Source organism: Meles meles, chromosome 3, assembly GCF_922984935.1.
Source record: "Meles meles chromosome 3, mMelMel3.1 paternal haplotype, whole genome shotgun sequence".
In the NCBI taxonomy this organism is placed as follows: Eukaryota; Metazoa; Chordata; class Mammalia; order Carnivora; family Mustelidae; genus Meles; species Meles meles.
In genome coordinates, this window is record NC_060068.1 from 4,384,446 (window position 1) to 4,404,578 (window position 20,133).

General features: G+C 53.8%; 1 protein-coding gene across 1 annotated transcript; it reads left to right on the forward strand.

The window, feature by feature from the left end:
* Nucleotides 1-1,727: 1,727 nt before the first annotated feature.
* Nucleotides 1,728-18,614, forward strand: RNF187 (ring finger protein 187). The gene is made up of 8 exons (XM_045999691.1): nt 1,728-1,820; nt 8,447-8,530; nt 10,539-10,645; nt 14,938-15,000; nt 15,426-16,053; nt 17,490-17,582; nt 17,735-17,956; nt 18,288-18,614. The coding sequence occupies exons 1-8, from the start codon at nt 1,728-1,730 to the stop codon at nt 18,288-18,290; spliced, it is 1,293 nt and encodes a 430-aa protein (XP_045855647.1). The 3' UTR covers nt 18,291-18,614.
* Nucleotides 18,615-20,133: the final 1,519 nt, after the last annotated feature.

Here is a 20,133-nt window from a genome sequence, read left to right on the forward strand (position 1 = left end):
GTGTTCCCCTGTGAAGGCTGTGCGTTCCTGGAGCCCCTCCGTCCCTGTGGGTGCCCAGCAGCTGTCCTGACTTGGGGGTCATGACATTCTCTACTTCCTGGCAGAGAGTCTAAAACAGGGGGTGGGTTTTGTCCTGACAGGAGAAGGGCCAACAAGAGCACGGACAGAGAAAGAAAACCAGGTAACAGTGGGCGCAGCTCAGCTGCCAGGGTCAGCTGGCAGTGCATGGGAGTTGGACCACCAAAGTCATTATAAAGGGGTTTGGGGGTGCCTGGGCAGCTCGGTCAGTTGGGTGTCGGACTCTTGGCTTTGGCCAAGTTTGGCTTTGGCTCGGGCCATGATCAAGCTCTGTGTCCACCTCTGTGCTCAGGGCACAGTCTGCGTGTCCCTCTCCCTCCCTGTCTGTGTCTCCCCCCACCTCTCAGATAAATAAATAAAATCTTTAAAATAAAACGTAAAGGGGTTTGGATGATAAAAAATCAAAAATTTTCTTTCCATCACGGTTCTAGTTCATAGCGCCTGGCGCTGGGAGCAATTCCAACCTGCAACATGAATGATTGAAGGAAAGAAGCCCCTTTTACCATTGTGTGTTATTATTATTAACGTTACTACTATTATTTTTTGAGGAGACAGAGGGGGTAAGACAGCGGGAGGGACAGAGGGAGAGGGCGAGAACGAATCCCAAGCAGGCTCCAAACCCAGCTCAGAGCCCGACGCGGGGCTCGATCTCACTGCCCTGAGACCGAGTCCTGAGCCAGAATCTGGAGTCTGGCCCTTCCCTCGTGCCCCAAGCACCCCGTGTTCTTAAGCAAGTGACCCCATCCTTTCCAGGAGAAGGATGACATGTGGGGAGCTTTCCGCCAGCCCAGCCAGGAACGTTACAGTGTGTGGAACGTTGCCATGGCAGACCCCTCCCTCCAGCGGTAAAGGGGACTCTCTCTGTCCTGGAGGAGCTCAGGCTCTTCGTGCTGCTTCTGGAGGCTGCAGAGAGGGAGGGATCTGTCCCAGCCCGTGCCCTGTAGAGGCAGACGACACTGCCCCCAGCAGGAGGGTTAAGGGTTGGGGCTGAGGCAGGTGGGTGGCTGCCTGGACCGAGCCTGGGCTGGAGCCCGGCACAGCAAAGGTAAACCACGCTACAGGCATGCAGGCTTGTGAGGGGGGGAAGAAGCTTAGCTAGCCGGCTTTCTCCTGGAGGCAGCGTCCCCCGTGCATCTGCAGACTAAGGCTCTTCTCCTGCCCCCCCGGGGCAGGAGGCTGGGGACCCTTCCCTCCAAGGTCCTGGCCTCCTCTGCATGGGGCTTTGGGGCTCCTGGGTCCACATGTGCAGGACCCTGGATGCGACAGGGGCTGCCCTGCTTTCTGTGCAAGGAGACAGGGTTTTGAGCTCGTGCGGGCCATGGTTTCTTCTGTGCACATTTCACGTTATTTCTGCAGGCAGAGGGGAGCAGGTCTGCCATGGGATCCCAGCTTCAGGTGTGGGTGACAGACAGCAGAACATGGCAGGCAACCGAGGGGCACAGGATCCGGGAGCTGAATCTGAAAGGGGGCAGCAGGTGGCCCCGCTCCAGGGAGGTACCCTTCCTATCCCAGTGCCCTCGCAGGCATGCTGGCCTGTCGCCCCTCGCCGCACAGCCACCCCCTGGGCAGACCCATGGGTGGCCCCAGGCTGGGGTCAGGGCACACAGACACGCCTTCTCCTACCAGCCTTTGGCTTCCCTGGTTCTCCCATGGGCCTGAGCTCCCCTCCTCATGTGGACACCGTGTATTTCTATGACATCCTCTGTACCTATGAAAATGAAAAATCTTGCAGTGTGTCGATGGTGAGTAGAGTGGCTTGCAGTATTAGTGGAGGTGCCAGGAGTGGGGGGTCCCCCCAGGTCCCCAAACCCAGACATGTTCGTGACAGTTTCAGCTCTTCCAGAAATGGAATCTTACACTAATCGGTCAGGAATTAGCTGCTCAGCCCTGGTGAGGAAATTGGCCTGGCAGGCCCCTGCCATCCCCTCCCTGAAGGAAAATGATGTTGTAATAACCAGCTGCTTTTCCCCGCGTGACTCTGTTCTGACTCCGTTCTGCCTACGGAAGTCCTTCCTTTTGTCCAGCGCCTCAAATGCCGTCTGGTCGGCAAGATCGGAGGCCGCCTGATGTGAATCAGGTTGTGCTCAGACATACTTAAACATTGTTTACTGTGTCTAGGTTTCCCTGTTCCCAGGGCTGGTGTCAGGAGGGGGACCCCCGGAGCAGCCAACAGCCAGGCACAGTTGCCCTCAGAGCTCCTTCGATCCCACCACAGTCTGGCCATGGCCCCACTCATGTTCTGGGCTGAGCGAGGGTGCAATGAGCTTCCATACCCGGAAATGGCTGAGGTCAGACTGGGTCCAGCTTACAGACCTGGCTAGGCCTGGGGTGGGACCTGGTCCGATGGAAGCTGGGCTGTGTCCTCCGTGGGGCATTAGGCAAACCAGAGTTTGCAGAAAGGCTGAACATGCAGGTGAGCCTTACCGAAGGCCGTCGTTTTTCTTTTTTAAAGTTTTTATTTTAATTCCAGTTAGTTACCACACAGTTTCGGGGCACAATACAGGGATTCATCTTTTCCATACTACGACCAGTGCTCATCCCGAGTGCCCTTCTCCATCCCCATCCCCTGTTCCCCCCAACCACCCCCACCACCCTGCCGGTCACCAGCAGCTTGTTCTGTGTAGGTAAGTCTGTTTCTGGGTTTGTCTCTCTCTTGTTTTCCCTTTGCAACTTTGCTTTGTTTCTTAACTTCCACATTTGTGTAAAACCATAAGATAATTGACTCTGCTTGACTTATTTCGCTCAGCATAATCTCTTCCAGTCCCATCCATGTTGCTACAAAAGTTGGGTATTCGTCCTTTCTGATGGAGGCATAATACTCCATCGTGTATATGGACCACATCTTCCTTATCCATTCATCCGTTGAAGGGCATCTTGGTTCTTTCCACAGTTTGGCGACCGTGGCGATTGCTGCAATAAACATTGGGGTACAAATGGCTCTTCTTTTCACTACATCTGTATCTTTGGGGTAAATACCCAGCAGTGCAATTGCAGGGTCATAAGGAAGGTCTATTCTTAATTTCTTGAGGAATCTCCACACTGTTCTCCAAAGTGGCTGCACCAACTTGCATTCCCACCAACAATGAAAGAGGGTTCCCCTTTCTCCACATCCTCTCCAACCCACGTTGTTTCCTGTGTTGTTAATTTTGGCCATTCTAACTGCTGTAAGGTGGTGTCTCAGTGTGCTTTGGGTTTGCATCTCCCTCATGCCAAGGGATATGGAACATCTTTCCCTGGGTCTGTGGAGCACCTGGGTGTCTGGAGATAATCCTGATGCACAGTGGCCACAGTGGAAATCTTGTCCATGATGAGGGGTCCCAGAGCCAAAGAGGTCTCAGCCAAGTCCTCACCAGAATGGCTAAACAGAAAGTTATGTTTCCTCCTTTACAGTTTCTGGTGACCAGGTTGAGACTCGCTGGGACACCTCGCTCACTCCAGAACCTGCAGACAGGCAGGAGAAAAGGAAGAAGCTGGCACAGGGTGGGAAAGATCTCCACCTGCCTTGCCTGCTCTCGAAAGGAAAGTAAAACCTTACATTGTCCCTTCCTTTCCAGAGTCAGACCGGCGGGAAAAACATGCATGTAAAAATGAGATCTTGGAATGGGAACCTGTGGAGCTGCGCCTGGGACCCGTGGGTTGTCAGTACTTTCTCTCCCAGGGACAGCTACTGTCTTATGTTTGCTTTGTTTTGTGTCCTGGGAACGTGGTTTGGCAGCTGTCAGGTTGGGGGCCCCAAATATGGCTGGGCAGAAATGTAGGCTGTGTTCCATGGACAGCCAGCATGCTGCCCACTGTCACCAGCTTTAGGGAGAACTCTCCAAACCTTCCTTCCTTTGGGAGTGGCTGTGCATCTCGGGAGGGTAGCCTTTCTGTGTGCTCTTTGGGGACCCCCCCCTTTGCATCCAAGATGTTTCATATCGCCAAGAATATCTACTGTTTGCCTCACCTGCAACCTGACAAGATATTCCTCCTTTACAAATCCCTTTCCAAAAAAGGGATTTTTTGAAATGGGGCTCTAGGGTCACAGAATGAGCCAACTGGAAGCTGATATTCAGGGTCTGGCCAGGACTTGGTTTTAGGCCTTCTCTCCTGAGTTAAAACACAACTACATACCTAGAAAGAGAGAAAATGATGCTGAAGCCTCCTGTGGAAGGATCTGCAAATATTCCAAAGACACAAGGTGGTGAATCTGGAACATCAGAATCTTCTGTTTTCCACTGTGGTTGGGAATCTCCCTGATATCAAGAACCAAAGGAGGTTAATGTGTTTGGACAGCTGGGTCAGCGCCTGATGTCACTCAGGCTGTAACACCGTTCTTTGAGGAATTAAAAGCCACTGCTCTTCTATGGCAAGTCTTTGCAAAACCAGAAATTCAGTGTCCACCTCTCTTCATGGTTCCCCAGATTTCTGCTGTTCATCTCAGAATGCTTGCAGACACCGTACAAGATTAGGGCTTTGGAAAGAGATCCTGCTGTAAGGAAAAATTTAAATAGTCAGTACCCTGGAGTTCTGATAATGGACAGGTGCACCCAAAACTCCTAGGGGGAAGCTTGCCTTCTTTCTCTGCACCTTGGAGACAACAATCTCACTGTGGGTTCAAGGGTGAACACCCAGGACATGACCAAAACACAGTCCACAGATCCCTGAGAAGGAAGGGAAGAGGGGGAAGGAGGCTTGTAAAAATACAAACCTCCCGAAAATTGTCTGGCCCCGAATCAAGTCCGCAGTCCCCCTGAGATGATGTATCGGGGCAAATACAAATCCTAAAAGTGTCTCGCACACATGTCGGTGCAAAGCTCTGGCAATCTGCCATCTGAGCACGGGCACCGAGCATCTTCCAGAAACACAGTCCGGACCCACCTGTTCTTTCATAAACGAGGGAGCTTCCATTATCCTACGCATCTCACGGTTAGAATTTTAAAGTGGAAACTGTAATCTTTTGGCCTCTGCCTGTGTGCTTCCATAGGTCTGTGTCTGCGTGTGTCAATGTGTGATATTTTCTACCTCTGGGTGGTTAGGGCCAAAGTCAGTCTCTAAGCCACTCTATTTAACCGGCTGAAAAGGCAAACAAGCATTTATAAAGATCAACGATACTCTCAGAAACCCAATTTTCAAGTGCATGCAATTTCGGATCATCGCTGGTAAGTACAAGCTAGCTTACTTTGTGGGTTTAACTAAAAAGGGCATATCTTCAGAGATGACAGTATTAAATATAATACTTTCACTCTGCCTAGGTTTCCTAAACAAGCTCATTTACTTCTTTAACAGAATTTAGATGATGGGTACCTGCTGAATATCTTGTAAGATTTTCCTGGCCAATCCAACCATAATTCTTGAGACCAAGTGAATTAAACAGATGCAAATAACATAAAGGTTTATAAGTGAAGTTTTCAACAATTATTACACTTTATGGTATATCTACTTAAGAATAACTTCCAGACTGGGATGCCTGGGTGACTCAGTCAGTTAAGAGTCTGCCTGCAGGGGCGCCTGGGTGGCTCAGTGGGTTAAAGCCTCTGCCTTCAGCTCAGGTCATGGTCCCAGGGTCCTGGAATCGAGTCCCGCATCGGGCTCTCTGCTCAGCGGGGAGCCTACTTCCTCCTCTCTCTCTGCCTGACTCTCGGCCTGCTTGTGATCTCTCTCTGTCAAATTAATAAATAAAATCTTTAAGAAAAAAAAAAAGTCTGCCTGCAGCTCAGCTCACGACCCCGGGGCCCTGAGATGGAGCCCCACATTGGACTCCCTGCTTAGTAGAGAGTCTGTTTCTCCCTCTGCTGCTCCCCCTGCTTGTGTTCCCTCTCTCTCTGTCAAATAAATGAATAAAATCTTAAAGAAAAAAAAAAAAAGAATACCTTCCAAACTCATTTGGCTGCCCAAAAACTTACAGTCATACTGAGATAAGTCCAGTGATGGGCACTCACGGACTATCCAGATCTTTTCTAAATATGAGAAACACAGGGAGTCATGAATTCCTGAACATAGATTTACTCACTTCTGGCCTATCTTTATGGAGGAATGAAGGGTATTTGGATCTCTAAGTAAACATTGCTGCCGCATTGGAAAACTGGTAGGAAGAACATACTTCGAGAAACTATGAAACATATTTATAAATGTCCCAGGGCACAGCACCTTCATTTTCACCGGAAACTGAGAATTCTGAGGGCTAATGGTTCTAATCAATCCACCTGATAACAGGATGCCTGGCTGGCTCAGTTGGAAGATGGTGTGACAGTCCACTTCAGGGTCATGAGTTCAAGCCCCACCTTGGTGTAGAGATTACTTAAATAAAACCTTAAAAATATGTAATAAAGCTGCAGCAATGGCCACGGTCGCCAAACTGTGGAAAGAACCAAGATGCCCTTCAACGGATGAATGGATAAGGAAGATGTGGTCCATATACACAATGGAGTATTATGCCTCCATCAGAAAGGACGAATACCCAACTTTTGTAGCAACATGGACAGGACTGGAAGAAATTATGCTGAGCGAAATAAGTCAAGCAGAGAGAGTCAAGTATCATATGGTCTCACTTATTTGTGGAGCATAACAAATAACATGGAGGACATGGGGAGATGGAGAGGAGAGGGAGTTGAGGGAAACTGGAAGGGGAAATGAACCATGAGAGACTGTGGATTCTGAAAAACAACCAGAGGGTTATGAAGGGGCGGTGGGAGGGGGTGGGGTGTGGTGGGAGGTTGAGGAACCAGGTGGTGGGTAATAGGGAGGGCACGTACTGCATGGAGCACTGGGTGTGATGCCAGAACAATGAACACTGTTATGCAGTAAATAAGCAAATAAAAATAAATAAATTAAAAAAAAAAGGGGTAGTTCCACCCCCTACCCTCATATAGGAGTTTAAAGACCTATTTCCTTTCAAGGAGAGTGTATCTAGGTCCTGCACATTTTAGTGTGATGTAACCGTCGTGTAAATCACTGCTAGGTATTTCCAGGAGTTCTCATTGTCTACCATGCTTTTATCTTAAGCTCTAGCGAAGAATTTAAGGTAAAACTGATTAAAAATGTCAAAGCAGGACATTATGCTCTAGCACAAGGAACGCTAGATCAATGTAACGGTTAGCACAAAGGCACCCCATTCCATCGTGAAATACACTAGCAGCTCAAAATTCACATGCAAGTGGGTAAATACACATCCCTGCAGATTTTGACACCTTTTGCTCAGACACTAGGTTATCAAGTGCAAACAAAGAGGGAGACGGAAGAGAGGGGCAACATAGCCAAGAGCCTGCAGCTTTTAGGATCGTGACCAGCAGGCCAAGAACTCGCTGCGTTTGAGCACATAGGTCGTTTACCATGTTCAGCCACGTTAAGACAGCTCAGTAAATTCCAGACTGTCCTCTTCTGCATCCCTTCGGTGGCAAAGGCACAAGTCATGACCCAAACTTTGGCAGCAAATTCTATATATTGGGACACTCAGTAACGTATGACTAGATGATACATCAGTTAAAAAGGAGATCTTACAGAAAATTAAAAATATTCAGATTCTAATAAAAAGAAATACTACCTATGAGAATGTACATGGTTGACTTACCTGAACTTACGAGTGTGAATACAGCTTTAAACACACACGAATGCAAACAGGCTGAGAAATGATTTTACCAATGCATTGTTGCGAACACCTAGAAAATTCGGGAACCTGACTCCTGTAGAACGACTGTGTGATTACAGTGTATGTTTGCTACCCACTTTTTCTTTTCTCAGTACTTTCAATTTGTTTAATCACCAATATTCTTCTATTTTCTCCCTCTCTGATCCCAAAGTGAGATAATTTTTCTTGAAGCGGAAAAACAAAAAGGGAAATAAGGCCATCTTTATTTAAGGTGGTCTCCTGGTTTTGTGGAGGGAATCACCGTGATGGCTGTGATTTTCAGCATCTCTTATGAACCCAAGGAAACCTTTTACTTACTTACCAGTTTAGTATAAAAGAATAGAACTCAGGGACAGCTAGATGGAAGAAACACACAGGAAAAGTGAGATTTTACTCACTTACTCAGGGCACCTGATATACCTTAGACCCTGTGGGGACAAGCAGAGAAGGATATGGAGCTGTAATCCCGAGAGAGCAAAGCCACAGGGAATGACAGCCCAGCCACACAGGTGGCAGCTCCCTGCACTGAGCTCTTCTGCAGAGAGGATATAACCCAGGCACTGACAGGTGGGTGACACAGACTTCAGGGATGCAGGCAAGTAAGACGGTGAGGCCCCAGAAGGAAGGTGGGACAGAGTGAGTGGCTCCATATCCATGGACAGTTAGGTCTCAGCCATCCCTTCCATGCTCACCCTGGCTCCATCCCCGAGACGGTAAAGCTGTATGAGGGAGATGTGATGTGCCCGGCTCTCCTCGCTCTAGGGGCAGGCAGTGGAGAAGAGGCAACCCCAGGCCCCCTTGGCCCCAAGGGCGCCCCCCCCAGTGTCCCATCTCTTTGCCCAGCAGGTAAGGAATAGATGGCTTCTCCCCTTGGGGACACTCATTTTTCCAGCATCTGGGTTTCCCGAAGTTGTGAGCAGTTCCCAGTAGGGATCATCCTCCCAGAGGACCTGGACCATGGAGGCTAAAGTGGCCAGGCTGTAGGGCAGCTGGCAACTATGCTGGTCTCTTGTCCTTCCTTTGCTCCCTTCTCTCTAGCCCTTTTGTCCACTAAACCTGTGTTACGAACTACAAAAGAGGCTACCTTCAGAAGTTCAAGCAGAAGAGCTTCTGAAGCTGACTTTGGATGTCGCCACGGCTAATTGGGCGAGGAATCAGTTGGCCCTTTCAAGGTATTGAAAGTAGGCCAGCCTCTGATTCAGGTCCAAGCACTTAGAGCTTCCCTGAGCCTTTTCTGTGGCCCTTGTTTACTGTGGCCATTTTGTTATAAATTATAACCCATTTATTTTATTATATGGATTGAGCTCTACTCTGTTTCAAGCCTTCCAACAGGGAGGTGGAATTGTGATCTTTTGCCCATCTACAGGAAAGACAGTGACAATCCTTTGGGGCTACAGGCATCCCTGCTGAACCCCAAATCACCCTGGAGAGCCTGGGACCCCGACATGTTCTATGAAACTCCCCACTGCTGTTTCTGCTGCAGACAAGCATCCCTGATCCGTGAACCTCTTTGGCCTGGTGAGCCTCCCCAAGAGGCACCCCCAACCACCCTCTCCCTTCACGGATGTGTGTTGTTTCGCAAGATGGGGAACTGTCTTCCCTGTTCTAAGATCCTATGGAGTTGGAAAACCAATGTTTGCTATTTCTTTCTCCTTCCCAATCTTTCCCAACAAGTCAATGATTCCATCAAAGATGGGACATCAAAGGGACAAAGGGGCCACCCCCTCCCAGGCCTCAGTGATGAGAGGAGGAATGGAGGGTATTTGAAAATTATGGGGTCTCCTTGCAGACGGCTTGGGAAGAAAGCAAAGGAGGTGCATAAAGAGACAAGGCAGCCAGACTACCCGGCCGGGAGAAGTGGGGCAGGGAGCAGGAGGGTGGATAGATACAGGCAACAGGGGATAGCAGAGAAACTGTTCTCTGGACAGCAGAGAAACTTAAGGACGGGTGGAAGGTCTCTCTCTCTCTCTCTCTCTCTCCTTTTTTTTTTTTTTTTTTAAGATTTTATTTATTTATTTGACAGAGATCACAAGTAGGCAGAGACGAGGGCAGAGAGAGAGGAAGGGAAGCAGGCTCCCTGCTGAGCAGAGAGCCCCATGGGATGTGGGGCTCTATCCCAGGACCCTGGGATCATGACCTGAGTGGAAGGCAGAGGCTTTAACCCACTGAGCCACCCAGGCGCCCCCCAAGTTCTCTTTTTAAACCATGTGCCTTCTCCGGCACTGCACTTGCCCCCAAAGTCCAGGTCTATTATAAAGGGTAAGTAGGGGAACGGTGGGGGTAGGAGCAGAGAGACAGGGAGAGGCTCTGGAGCCGCGTGCAGGCAGCAAGAGGGCACACGGTGGGGACCCGGCCCGACCTCAGGCCAGAGCATGCCAGGGGAGGCCAGGGCTGCAGCAGAGAGGCGCACGGCGGGGACCCGGACACCCCGACCCCGCGGACCCAGCCCCGACCTCAGGCCAGAGCATGCCAGGGGAGGCCAGGGCTGCAGCAGAGAGGCGCACGGCGGGGACCCGGACCCCCGAACCCGGACCCGCCCACAAGCCAGCGGACGCCAGGGGAGGGGAGGCTAGGGCTGCAGCCGAGGGGCGCACGGTCCGGCCCCGACTCCCGACCCCGCGGACCCAGCGCGACCGCAGGCCGACGGATGTCCCCTCCCGTCCTCGGAAGGACTCGGGAGAAAGCAGACGTTTCGTAGCAGTAACAGCGAAAGCTCACAGGGGACAAGGGTGGAGCGGGCTACTCAGGACAGAGGCGCGCCCAGACGCCCGCACTTCTGCCTCTGTGCTCCCACTTTTCCGCTCTGCTCGGCTCCCGCCTCTCCGCGGTCCAGTTCCCCCGGGGTCTCCTGCAGGCAGCCAGGTCGGACCTTCCCATCAAGCCCCGGGAACCCTCCATGCAAATATATGATAATGAGGCCGCCGTGGCGGTGACGGGAGAGCGCATGCGCGGTCTGGGGGGGTGCGGGCCCGCTTGTGGCCTCCACCTGGGTGGTGGCCGTCTGCCTCACGCTCCCGTCGTGGCAATGTTCTGGTTCCTTTTCCGTGGGCCAAATGGGACGTTTGCACAGAGTCCGATTTTTTTTTTCTGAAGTGACGTCTCCCGCAGACTGGGGTCGAACTGACGCCCCGAGATCAAGAGCCCTGCGCCCCCAGCCAGCAGTCCATGACCTCCCTAGTGTCCTCAGTTGGCCCGCTGCACGCAGAGCTGGCAGGGCCTGTGCCCTGCCTCTGCGCGGCCTGGTTGGCGAGAACAGAACTTAAAGGAGGGCGACCCCAAAGGCCATATAACACGTCAAACACGCGCGGGGAAGGCGGGAGAACGCTTCCTGGCGTGAGCAGTGTGGGGAGGGAAGAGCCTGTTTCCTCTACCCTTCTGAGGGTCCTTGGCTGGGACCCCAGAATGAGCCCGACAAAGTAAAGCAAACACCTTAAGGATCCGTGCCCGTGGGGCACATCCCTTGAAGGAAACCCGGGTGATGACCAACTGGGGATTGCTAAGACCTGGGCCTGGGTCTGAATGCGCCTTTGCAGAGAAGTGACAGGAGGAAAGGAAGGACGGCGAGCTGGGGCCAAGCGGGCATCTGATCTGGGGACGCCATATTAGGCCCAGTAGCGTAGGTCCGCCTGGGGGCCCACCTCCTGTGTTCTTCAGGCCCTGGAACTGCTCATTCTTCTTGAGTGTCTGCCTCTAGGCCAAGGAGGGAGCGATGGGCAGGCCTCTTCCTGCCACTTCTGCAGCTCAAAACCTCTTCATGCCAAAGTGGCCCCCGTCGGGGCCTGTTCTGTTCTCACCCTTCAGAATCCTTTCTTTATGCCCTCCTAGTCTGTTGTTAGGTCAAAACCAAACTCATTTGTCACAGTCTTATGGACAATACTCAGAGTTTTTCATCACGCCAGTGTAATCCCGAAACATTTTCTATGAATCCATTTAGTATAGGATCTTGAGAGAAAGGGAAGTGGGTCAAAACACAGCCAGCTGAGTCAGGAGTACCGCCCATTTGTGGGGAGGCATTCTCTTAGTTAGTGCTTTGGGATCAGTGTGGTGGAATTCAAGACAGCCAGAGCCATGGACAGTCCTGCTGTCTCATGGGTGTTCATGGAATGTCATTCTGAGCAGTAATCCATATCATCACCCACTCTGATTCTGCCTCAGATCTAGAAGGGACTCTTCCATTCTTTGGGTGGTTCTAGAGCAGGAGCCTATTCAGCTTCTCTGCCCTGTCCACCCAACGTGTGTCCTGAAATAGCAACCAGGAAGTCTTTCATCTGGAGGGTGCAGAGGGCAGGGGGAGAAATGCCAGGGGATCCCTTTAAGCCTGTCTTGGGAAGTGAGGAAGCCATACAATGCAATTTGGATTCTGCTGTTCCTAAAGGGTGATGGGCTACTGTGGGGTCTTTAACCCATGGGGGCTAACATGATCCTTGGGTAGAATTCACTGAAATTGTACAAAGGATCTGGTATCACAGAGAATTGCTTGATGGCAGGGAAAGTCCACATTAGCATTTAGCGCAGATCTAGGGACTATGAACCAATGTTTGCCAGTCCTTATTCCCAGAAATCTCTCACACACACATTTTCTTTCTCTTTTTAAAAATTTACTAATTTGGGGTGCCTGGGTGGCTCAGTGGGTTAAGCCTCGGCCTTCGGCTCAATTCATGATCTCAGGGTCCTGGGATTGAGTCCTGAATTGGGCTCTCTGCTCAGCAGGGAGCCTGCTTCCCCCCTCTTCTCTCTGCCTGTCTCTCTGCCTACTTGTGATCTCTCTTTGTCAAATAAATAAATAAAATCATTAAAATTTTTTTTACTAGTTTCAGGGGTAGAATTTAATCATACATCAGTTGCATTTAACACACAGCACTCATTCCATCACATGCCTGCCTTCATGCCTATCCTCTAGCTACCCCATCCTTCCAAGCCACTCCCCTTCAACAACCCTCAGGTTGTTTCCCACAGGTAAGAGTCTCTTTTGGAGTGTCTCCCTCTCTGATTTCATATTATTTTATTTTTCTATCTCTTCCCCTATGTTCATCTGTTTTGTTTCTTAAATTCCGCATATGAGTGAAATCGTATGATTATTGTCTTTCTCTGACTGACTTATTTGGCTTAGCATAATACCCTCTGCTTCTATCCACGTTGTTGTAAATGGCAAGACTTCATCCTTCCTGATGGCTGAGTAATATTCAATTGTATATATGGACCACATCTCTATCCATTCATCTGTTGATAGACATCTGGACTCTTCCCATAGCTTGGCTACTGTGGACATTGCTGCTATAAACATTGGGGTTCAACTCATGCACACATTTTCAAACGGATGACTATAACTTGCTCATTGCTCATTGAGTGGAAATTTGGAGGCCCCCCGAAATAGTGATGTGACAAACATTTCTCCAAACTAAACCAAAACAAATCAGGAAAAGCTTTATTTCCATTTTGATTTATTTTAATAGAACATATTTTTAAAAAAGGGATTCCAAAGGTTTTGAGAAATCTGAAGGTCCCAACATTGCCTAATGGTCTCCCAGAAACAATACTTGCAAAATCCAGGTTTTGGGAGTCTGCTAAATTAACAGTGAAGAAAAGTCTTCTTTTATGTTTCCTATTTCTTAGTAACTAGTCAGAGTGTTTTTTCCCCCCCTCACATCTGTGTTCTGAACAGAAGATTCTAAACAGCTGTGTTTTGACTTCAAAAAGGAAAAAAAACTCTGTTGTAATAGAAACCTAATAGAAGAAAAGAATCTACACATTGATGTAACAGTAGGCAACAAATGAGAATTAGGCAAAATGAGACACTTCCAACATCCAACCTCATCAGCTGGGGGTGCCCTATGGAGACAGACGGGCTGGTGTCTCAGCCTAGAGGCCTGGGCCTCTATCTTCTTCTATCAGGTGAGACTTCCAGCTGACCACCCCCATACGGCCCTATTTATAGGGCAAGTGACTGGGTCTGAAGTCAAACATCTGTTCGCCTAGGAGGAGTGAGCTGCATTTCCATGTGTTCATGTTTCTGATGGGGTTTTAGAACACAAGTGAGGTTTGGTGGTGTGAGATCTGGAGCCGACGACCCAAGAAAGAATTCTTGAGACATCTTTGGGGCAAAATGGTGGTTTACAAAAGCACTGGACAGGACCCATGGGCAGAAAGAGCTGCTGCCCAGGGGTCTTGAGGTGTGGCTGACTATATGCTTGGGAGTTGGGGGAGGTAAGGAAAAGGGAGGCTTCATGAGGATTTTTGTATATTAAAGAAGACTCACAGGATACCAGAGGCCTTGCCATTGTCAGGTTAAGGTTGTTTTCCCCTCTAGCAAGGCATGCAAAGTAAGACCGTTGGGAGCTTCTGAAGGGACACTACACATTGTCCATCCGCTTCAAGTATCTGTCCATGGGCTGCACTATAAAGACATTTGTGTCTACATTCTCTTCTGGAAGCTAGGTTATTGATGGAAATGCTTTGTTCTTGTAAATTGCTAAGACATTTGTAAGCTGATGGAGACTTAGGTCTTGTAGGATTGTGAGCTCTATAACTATTTGTTTTTCCTTTAGGACAGCCAAGATGATGTATGTAAATAACCAGGCTCCTAAGGTTATTCACACAGTCTCACAAGCAACATTCCTTAGCCTGACTGTGTGTGCTAGTCCCCGTGGCTGGGTCACCTCCCACCACCTGTGGTGGGACACATCCCAGAAACATCTAGCCACACAGAATAATCTACCCAGCAATTGCTTTTTTCTGTGAACTTACAGATCCTAGGGGGATGGTGGGAGGTGTGTGTGTGTGTGCTGTTTCTTCATTATATTTTTCCGTACCAAATTTCAATTTTATGAAAAGACCTCTCAGCTTTTCTCTCCCCTAAGTTCTTAATTTACCAAGCAGATCGGAAATGCTGGGCTTGAAACCCTCTTCTGACCATTACCGCACGGAACGAACCTTAGTTTACTAATTACACTTCCCATTGGCTGCCTTCTTAGGTCTGTGCCAAAATTTTAAGAACATATTAAACTGGAAGCAATGAAACTCAGAAGATTTTGCATTCATATGGAGTAACGAGTGAATTTTTTTAAAATTTAAAAATTATGTAGTGCTAAATCACAGTGACTTTTTAACTGTGTGCTTCGTTGTTTTCGAAATAACAGGGAAACAGATCTCCATTTTTTTTTTTTTTTTCTTCTTTCTCTCTAAAGAAATGCTAATAAAAGCCCCGGGGTCCGTAGCTCGGGGTCTCACCCGACCTCTTCAGTCCCCGCCTCTAGACTCTTCCATCAGAACCTGCGCGGGGCGCTGGACCGGAGGCCTGTAGCCCCGGGGACAGGGCGGTGGGCCGAGAGGGCGGGTTCCCGCGAGGAGGCGTGTGCACGGCGGGTGTACAGGGAAAGGGCCCATGCGAGGAGGCACATGCACGGGGAAGGGGCCCACGCGTGGCGGCGCGTGCACAGCGGTTGCGGGGGGGGGGGACCCTCCCTGTTTCCAGCTCCGCCCCAACCCCGCGTGGGCGGGGTGCTCCTCAGCTCAGGTCCTAGCAGCTTACAAAAGACTCTTTCAATGGAGTCTTCTTACACTAGTAAACCAGTTTCCCTCTCGTCCGCGAGTCACGGACGGGGTAAGCGGAGATCCTGGTAAGGTTTTACGGCGCGAAGCTGTAGGCCGGCCGCGGACGGGGTGTGGAGTGCCCCGCAGTCAGGACCATACGAGAAGCGCTTCCCTGCCAGGACCCGGGATGCGCGGCGCGTACCTCTGCCAGGACCTGGAGCCGGGAGCGCAGGGGCCGGGAACCCCGCGCGCGGAGCACACCGCTGCCAGGACCCGGCGCGCGGCGCCCCGCCGTCGCCGTCCCCGCCCCGCGCGGCCCCGTCGCCATCCTGGTCCCGGCCCTCGGCTCTCCCGCCGCGGTCTTCATCCTCGTCCCTGCTGTCTGCCGCGTCCCGGGCCTCGCCCGCCCTCCGGCCGCGCCCTCCCCGAGGGCCCCAGCCGCCGCAGCCCTGGCGCTCCCCGCGGGCCCCGCCGAGGCCTCCTGCGCCCTGTGCCAGCGCGCGCCCCGAGAGCCGGTGCGCGCCGACTGCGGCCACCGCTTCTGCCGGGCGTGCGTGGTGCGCTTCTGGGCCGAGGACGACGGGCCCTTCCCCTGCCCGGAGTGCGCCGACGACTGCTGGCAGCGCGCCGTGGAGCCAGGCCGCCCGCCGCTCAGCCGCCGGCTGCTGGCGCTCGAGGAGGCGGCCGCGGCGCCCGCGCGCGACGGCCCGGCGTCCGAGGCGGCACTGCAGCTGCTGTGCCGCGCCGACGGGGGTCCGCTGTGCGCCGCCTGCCGCATGGCCGCGGGCCCCGAGCCGCCCGAGTGGGAGCCGCGCTGGAGGAAGGCGCTGCGCGGCAAGGTGCGCGCGGCCGGCGACCTGTGCGCGGCGCGTCCGCGTCCCCATCCCCATCCCCAGAGCGGGTCCCCGTCCCGGACGCGGCCCTGTGCCCCTTTCCCGCCCTCCGCTGGTGTCCCGTCCCCCACCTCCAACTCGCGTCCCCGACCCCCGGGCGGGGCCCTATCGCCCCCGCCCCTGGACGGTGCCCTCTCCCTCCTCTTCCCCGCCCGGGACGCGGCCCTGTGCCCCTTCTCCGCCCTCCGCTGGTGTCCTGTCCCCCACCTCCAACCCGGGGCCCCGCCCCGGACGCGGCCCTGTACCCCTTCCCGGCCCCAGAATAGTGCCCTCTCCCTCCCCTCCCCCGCTCCCAGACGCTGTCCTGCCCTCTCCGCATCCCCCCCCCCACCCCCCCGCCAAGCTGGTGCCCTGTCTCCCTTCCCCAACCCGGTCACTGCCCCCAGACGGTGCTCTGTACCCCTTCCCCCGCTCTCAGCTGGTGTCCCATCCCCGGACGGTGCCCTGTCACCCCCTCCCTCCAGACGGTGACGGTTTTCCCCTCCCCCACTCCTAGCTGGTGCCCTGTCAGCCACCCACAGTCATCGTTCTGTACCATCTTCGGACTGTTGTACCCCTCCCCCCATCTGAAGAAAGCGTCTCTCTACCGGCCCTGCCCCCATACTTCGCCCCCAGCACCTCGTTGCCCTGCCTCCGGGTGTGACGTCACTCCGGCACAGGGTTTCCCCCCCCCCCCCCCCGCCCTGTGCCCCCTGAGATTCTGTCTGGTGGACCAGGCAGTGAGCCTGGCTGTCAACTGCTGGGGTCCAGGGTGCGTTCTCCCTTGCTCTTAGCGACCCCCCCCCCCCCCCCCCCGCCCCGCCCAAGTCTGGAAACCTTTGCTGTGCTGTAGACCCTGGGGAGAAACCATCTGTTGGAGAGGGGGGTTGTAGCTGGGGCCCTGGACCCCCCCCATGGAGGTGGGTCACAACATTATTTTAAAGTAAAGACAGCCAGAATGTCCTTCAGCACAGAGACAGTGTGTGGGGTCCCGCCCACCCCAGGGAGGACAGGTGGTGGGTCTTGGGATCCCTGTGAGCACTGGGGGTGGCCCTGGTGTATGGTGGGCAGGGACTGCACTGGGGCTGGAGCCGGTGGACAGGTGGGCTGGAGCTGGGCTCTGCTGCTGGGGGACCCTACTCCTGGGGTCCACGCCTCCTTGAGAGGCCACTCAGCATTGCTCTCTTGGTGACTGTATCACTGGGGACCCCAGAACGTGGTCCTTGTCCAGTTGCGTGGTTGCAGTCTTAGCAGGTGCTTCCCCAACCGAGTTTCTTCTGGAGAGAGCTTCGCAGGGCTGCTGAATCCCCTTGTTCAGACCTTGACCGGTCTGCCCCTGGGTGCCGCTTGTGGGACCCCCGGGGCCTTTGACTGCACCCCCAGTAACCAGCATGTCTTTCCAGGAGAACAAGGGGTCTGTGGAGATCATGAGAAAGGACCTGAAGGATGCGCGGGACCTGCACGGCCAGGCGGAGTCTGCCGCGGCCGTGTGGAAGGCAAGTGGCAGCAGGCCTGCCTGCGGTCTGCCCGAGGAGGGGCCCCTGACCCCACCAGGCAGGGATGCAGCTTCTCCCCAAGGTGGGCAGTGGTGGGGGCGGGAGGCCCCAGGTGTCTGGAGGGGACACAGGTGTCCCTCCCTGGCCTGCAGGGACATGTGATGGACCGCAGGAAGAAGGCCCTGACCGACTACAGGAAGCTGCGGGCCTTCTTTGCTGAGGAGGAGGAGCGCTTTCTACAGGAGGCGGAGAAAGAGGAGGGGTCCCTGGAGGACGAGGACGCTGACCCTGCCGACCGTTTCGGGTCCCTGCTACAGGTGGTGTCTGAGCTGGAGAGGAGGCACCGCAGCCTGGGTCTCAGCATGCTGCTGCAGGTGGGCAGCCGGGGAGGGGGATGGCCTCACCCCAGCTGCCTGGCTCCTGCTAGGGGCTGAACTGTAGGGATGATGGACCCGGGAGACCCTGGCCTCCACACACCCTCTCACCTGACGGCAGGTCTGGCAGCACCTGTCCCTCCCTCCTCTGGTCCCCCAGGTGCCATTCTGATTCTGCAAAGGCCAAGGGGGTGGAATGGTCATGATAAGGCTCTGGCTGTGGGGAGATGTGTGGGGCTGGGGGGCCTGTCAGGGGCTGGGTCCCCCCTCATGGCCTGGGTCCTGGCACAGCAGCTGCCTCTCTCTCCCATCTCCACCCCTCCCCTTGCAGTGATGTCCTGCCCCCTGTGCCGGCTCCAGGCCCTAGAAGCTGCGTCGACTCTGGCCTGGCCCCCAACAGCAACTCCATCGCCGCCTTCTGGACACGCAGCGCGCTCCACCCATGAGGGTCTGCACCTAGGTGCCCATGCAGGACACGGACCACTGGTGCCCGCCTCGGGTTGTTCAAGACCGTGTCCCTCAGCAGTGTCCCTGTCCCCTTCTCTGGGTGTCCATGTCCCCCAGGCTGTAAACGTTTTACCATAGAGACCTGTAGCGGGGTGTGCTCAGCCCCAGTGTGTCAACGATTCTGCATAAAGCTCTTGTTGGCTGCCACTGAGTCTGATTGGCCTGACGTCTCCGGGGCCCATGGTTGTCCCTGGGCAGCCTGGATCTTCCAGAACTGGCACTCACCCCCTGGAAATGCCACCCACGATGAGGCTGCTCCAGGGGTCATGCAGACCTCCGTGTGTGGATTGGGCATGCCCACTAAGGGTACATTTGTGCTGTACGTGGAGACAAAGGGATGCTTGCCGTATCTGGGTGGGGGGAGGCGGGCGGGTGGGTCAGACCTGTTGTGGGCACTAGCCCCCCCCCCCCCGCAGCCTGCACATCCAGCACCAGCTCTGTCTTCAGGGTCTTTGTGGGGTCTGTGTTCAGGGGTCCATGCCTTTGAAGCTCTGTACCCCCGTTGGCCTCTGGGGTCTTTGCTCAGCTGTCCTGCTTGCTCTCTGCACCATCTGCGCCTCTGGTGCGGTGGTTTTTCCCAGCGACCTGCCTTAGTGTCGGCCTCCATCCACCCCTTCTACGTGTGCGCCCACGGCTGCTGACCTGAGTGTTTTTCCTGGGGAAGCAGAGGGACCGTGTGGGCGTGGGTCACTCCCAGGCTGGAACGCAGTGTTTCCTCTCGCTCTGCTCCTGGCTCCCTTTGCTTCACATTTCCTCCACTAGATGAGCGTTCCGAGACCATGACTTGTGGTCCCATTGTCAATTTGTGCAAGTGATGGCAGGGAAGGTCGTGGGGACTTGGGTCCCGAAGTGTGAACACATGGGGCCATGAAGGATGCTTGAGGCTGGGAGTTGGAGAACACTGTGTGGATTCAAAATCAACAGGTGCATTTTCAGAGGAGGTCTCCCAACCCTGGTTCTGTGAGTTTGGGGGTGGTGTGCCTGGCACATGGTCTGCCCTCCCAGAGCCCCTTCCCCCTCCCCCAAGGCGGCTTGCTTCAGCAGCTTTGCCTGGCGTCCCTCCTCTCTGCTCCGCTGCCCAGCCAGTCTCCAGAGAGGCCCTGTGTCCACCCTGCAGAATAAAGGGGGCTACTATAGATGGGACTTGTCCTGATGGGCCCCATGCCTCCACTGAGTGACATTGGGGACACTTGTCATCCTGGGCAGTGCTAGGGGTGTCCCTGTCCTGGAGGAGTATGGTGACCGGGAGGGGCAGGCACTGGAGGGAGCCTGTCTGTATCCAGCAGGTCAGGAACATCCCAGTGCAGCCTGCTGTTGATTCCAGCCAGACCCGCTGCCCCCGTTAGCTCCTTCATGCGCCTGTGTGAATGCTCCCTGCTGGCTGCCATGAGCCTCCTGTCCCTGTGGAATAGTGTTGCTCCTCCGGATGTCTACCAGCCCAAACAAAAGGACGAGTTACAGACACAGTGGATTGTCATCACGGACGCAGCCGTGCAGGGGCCTGGTGAGCACTCCGCAGGTCCTGCTCCTCGCTGGTCCCAGGATGCTGGTCCCATGACGCAGGGGCACGAGGGGAGGGAAGCTGGGCTGGTCTCTGAGTGGATTGGGAGCAGCAGAGGTTTGCTGTGTCAGTGTGTGTGTGGGGGGCGCCTCGGGTTCCTTCATTCCAA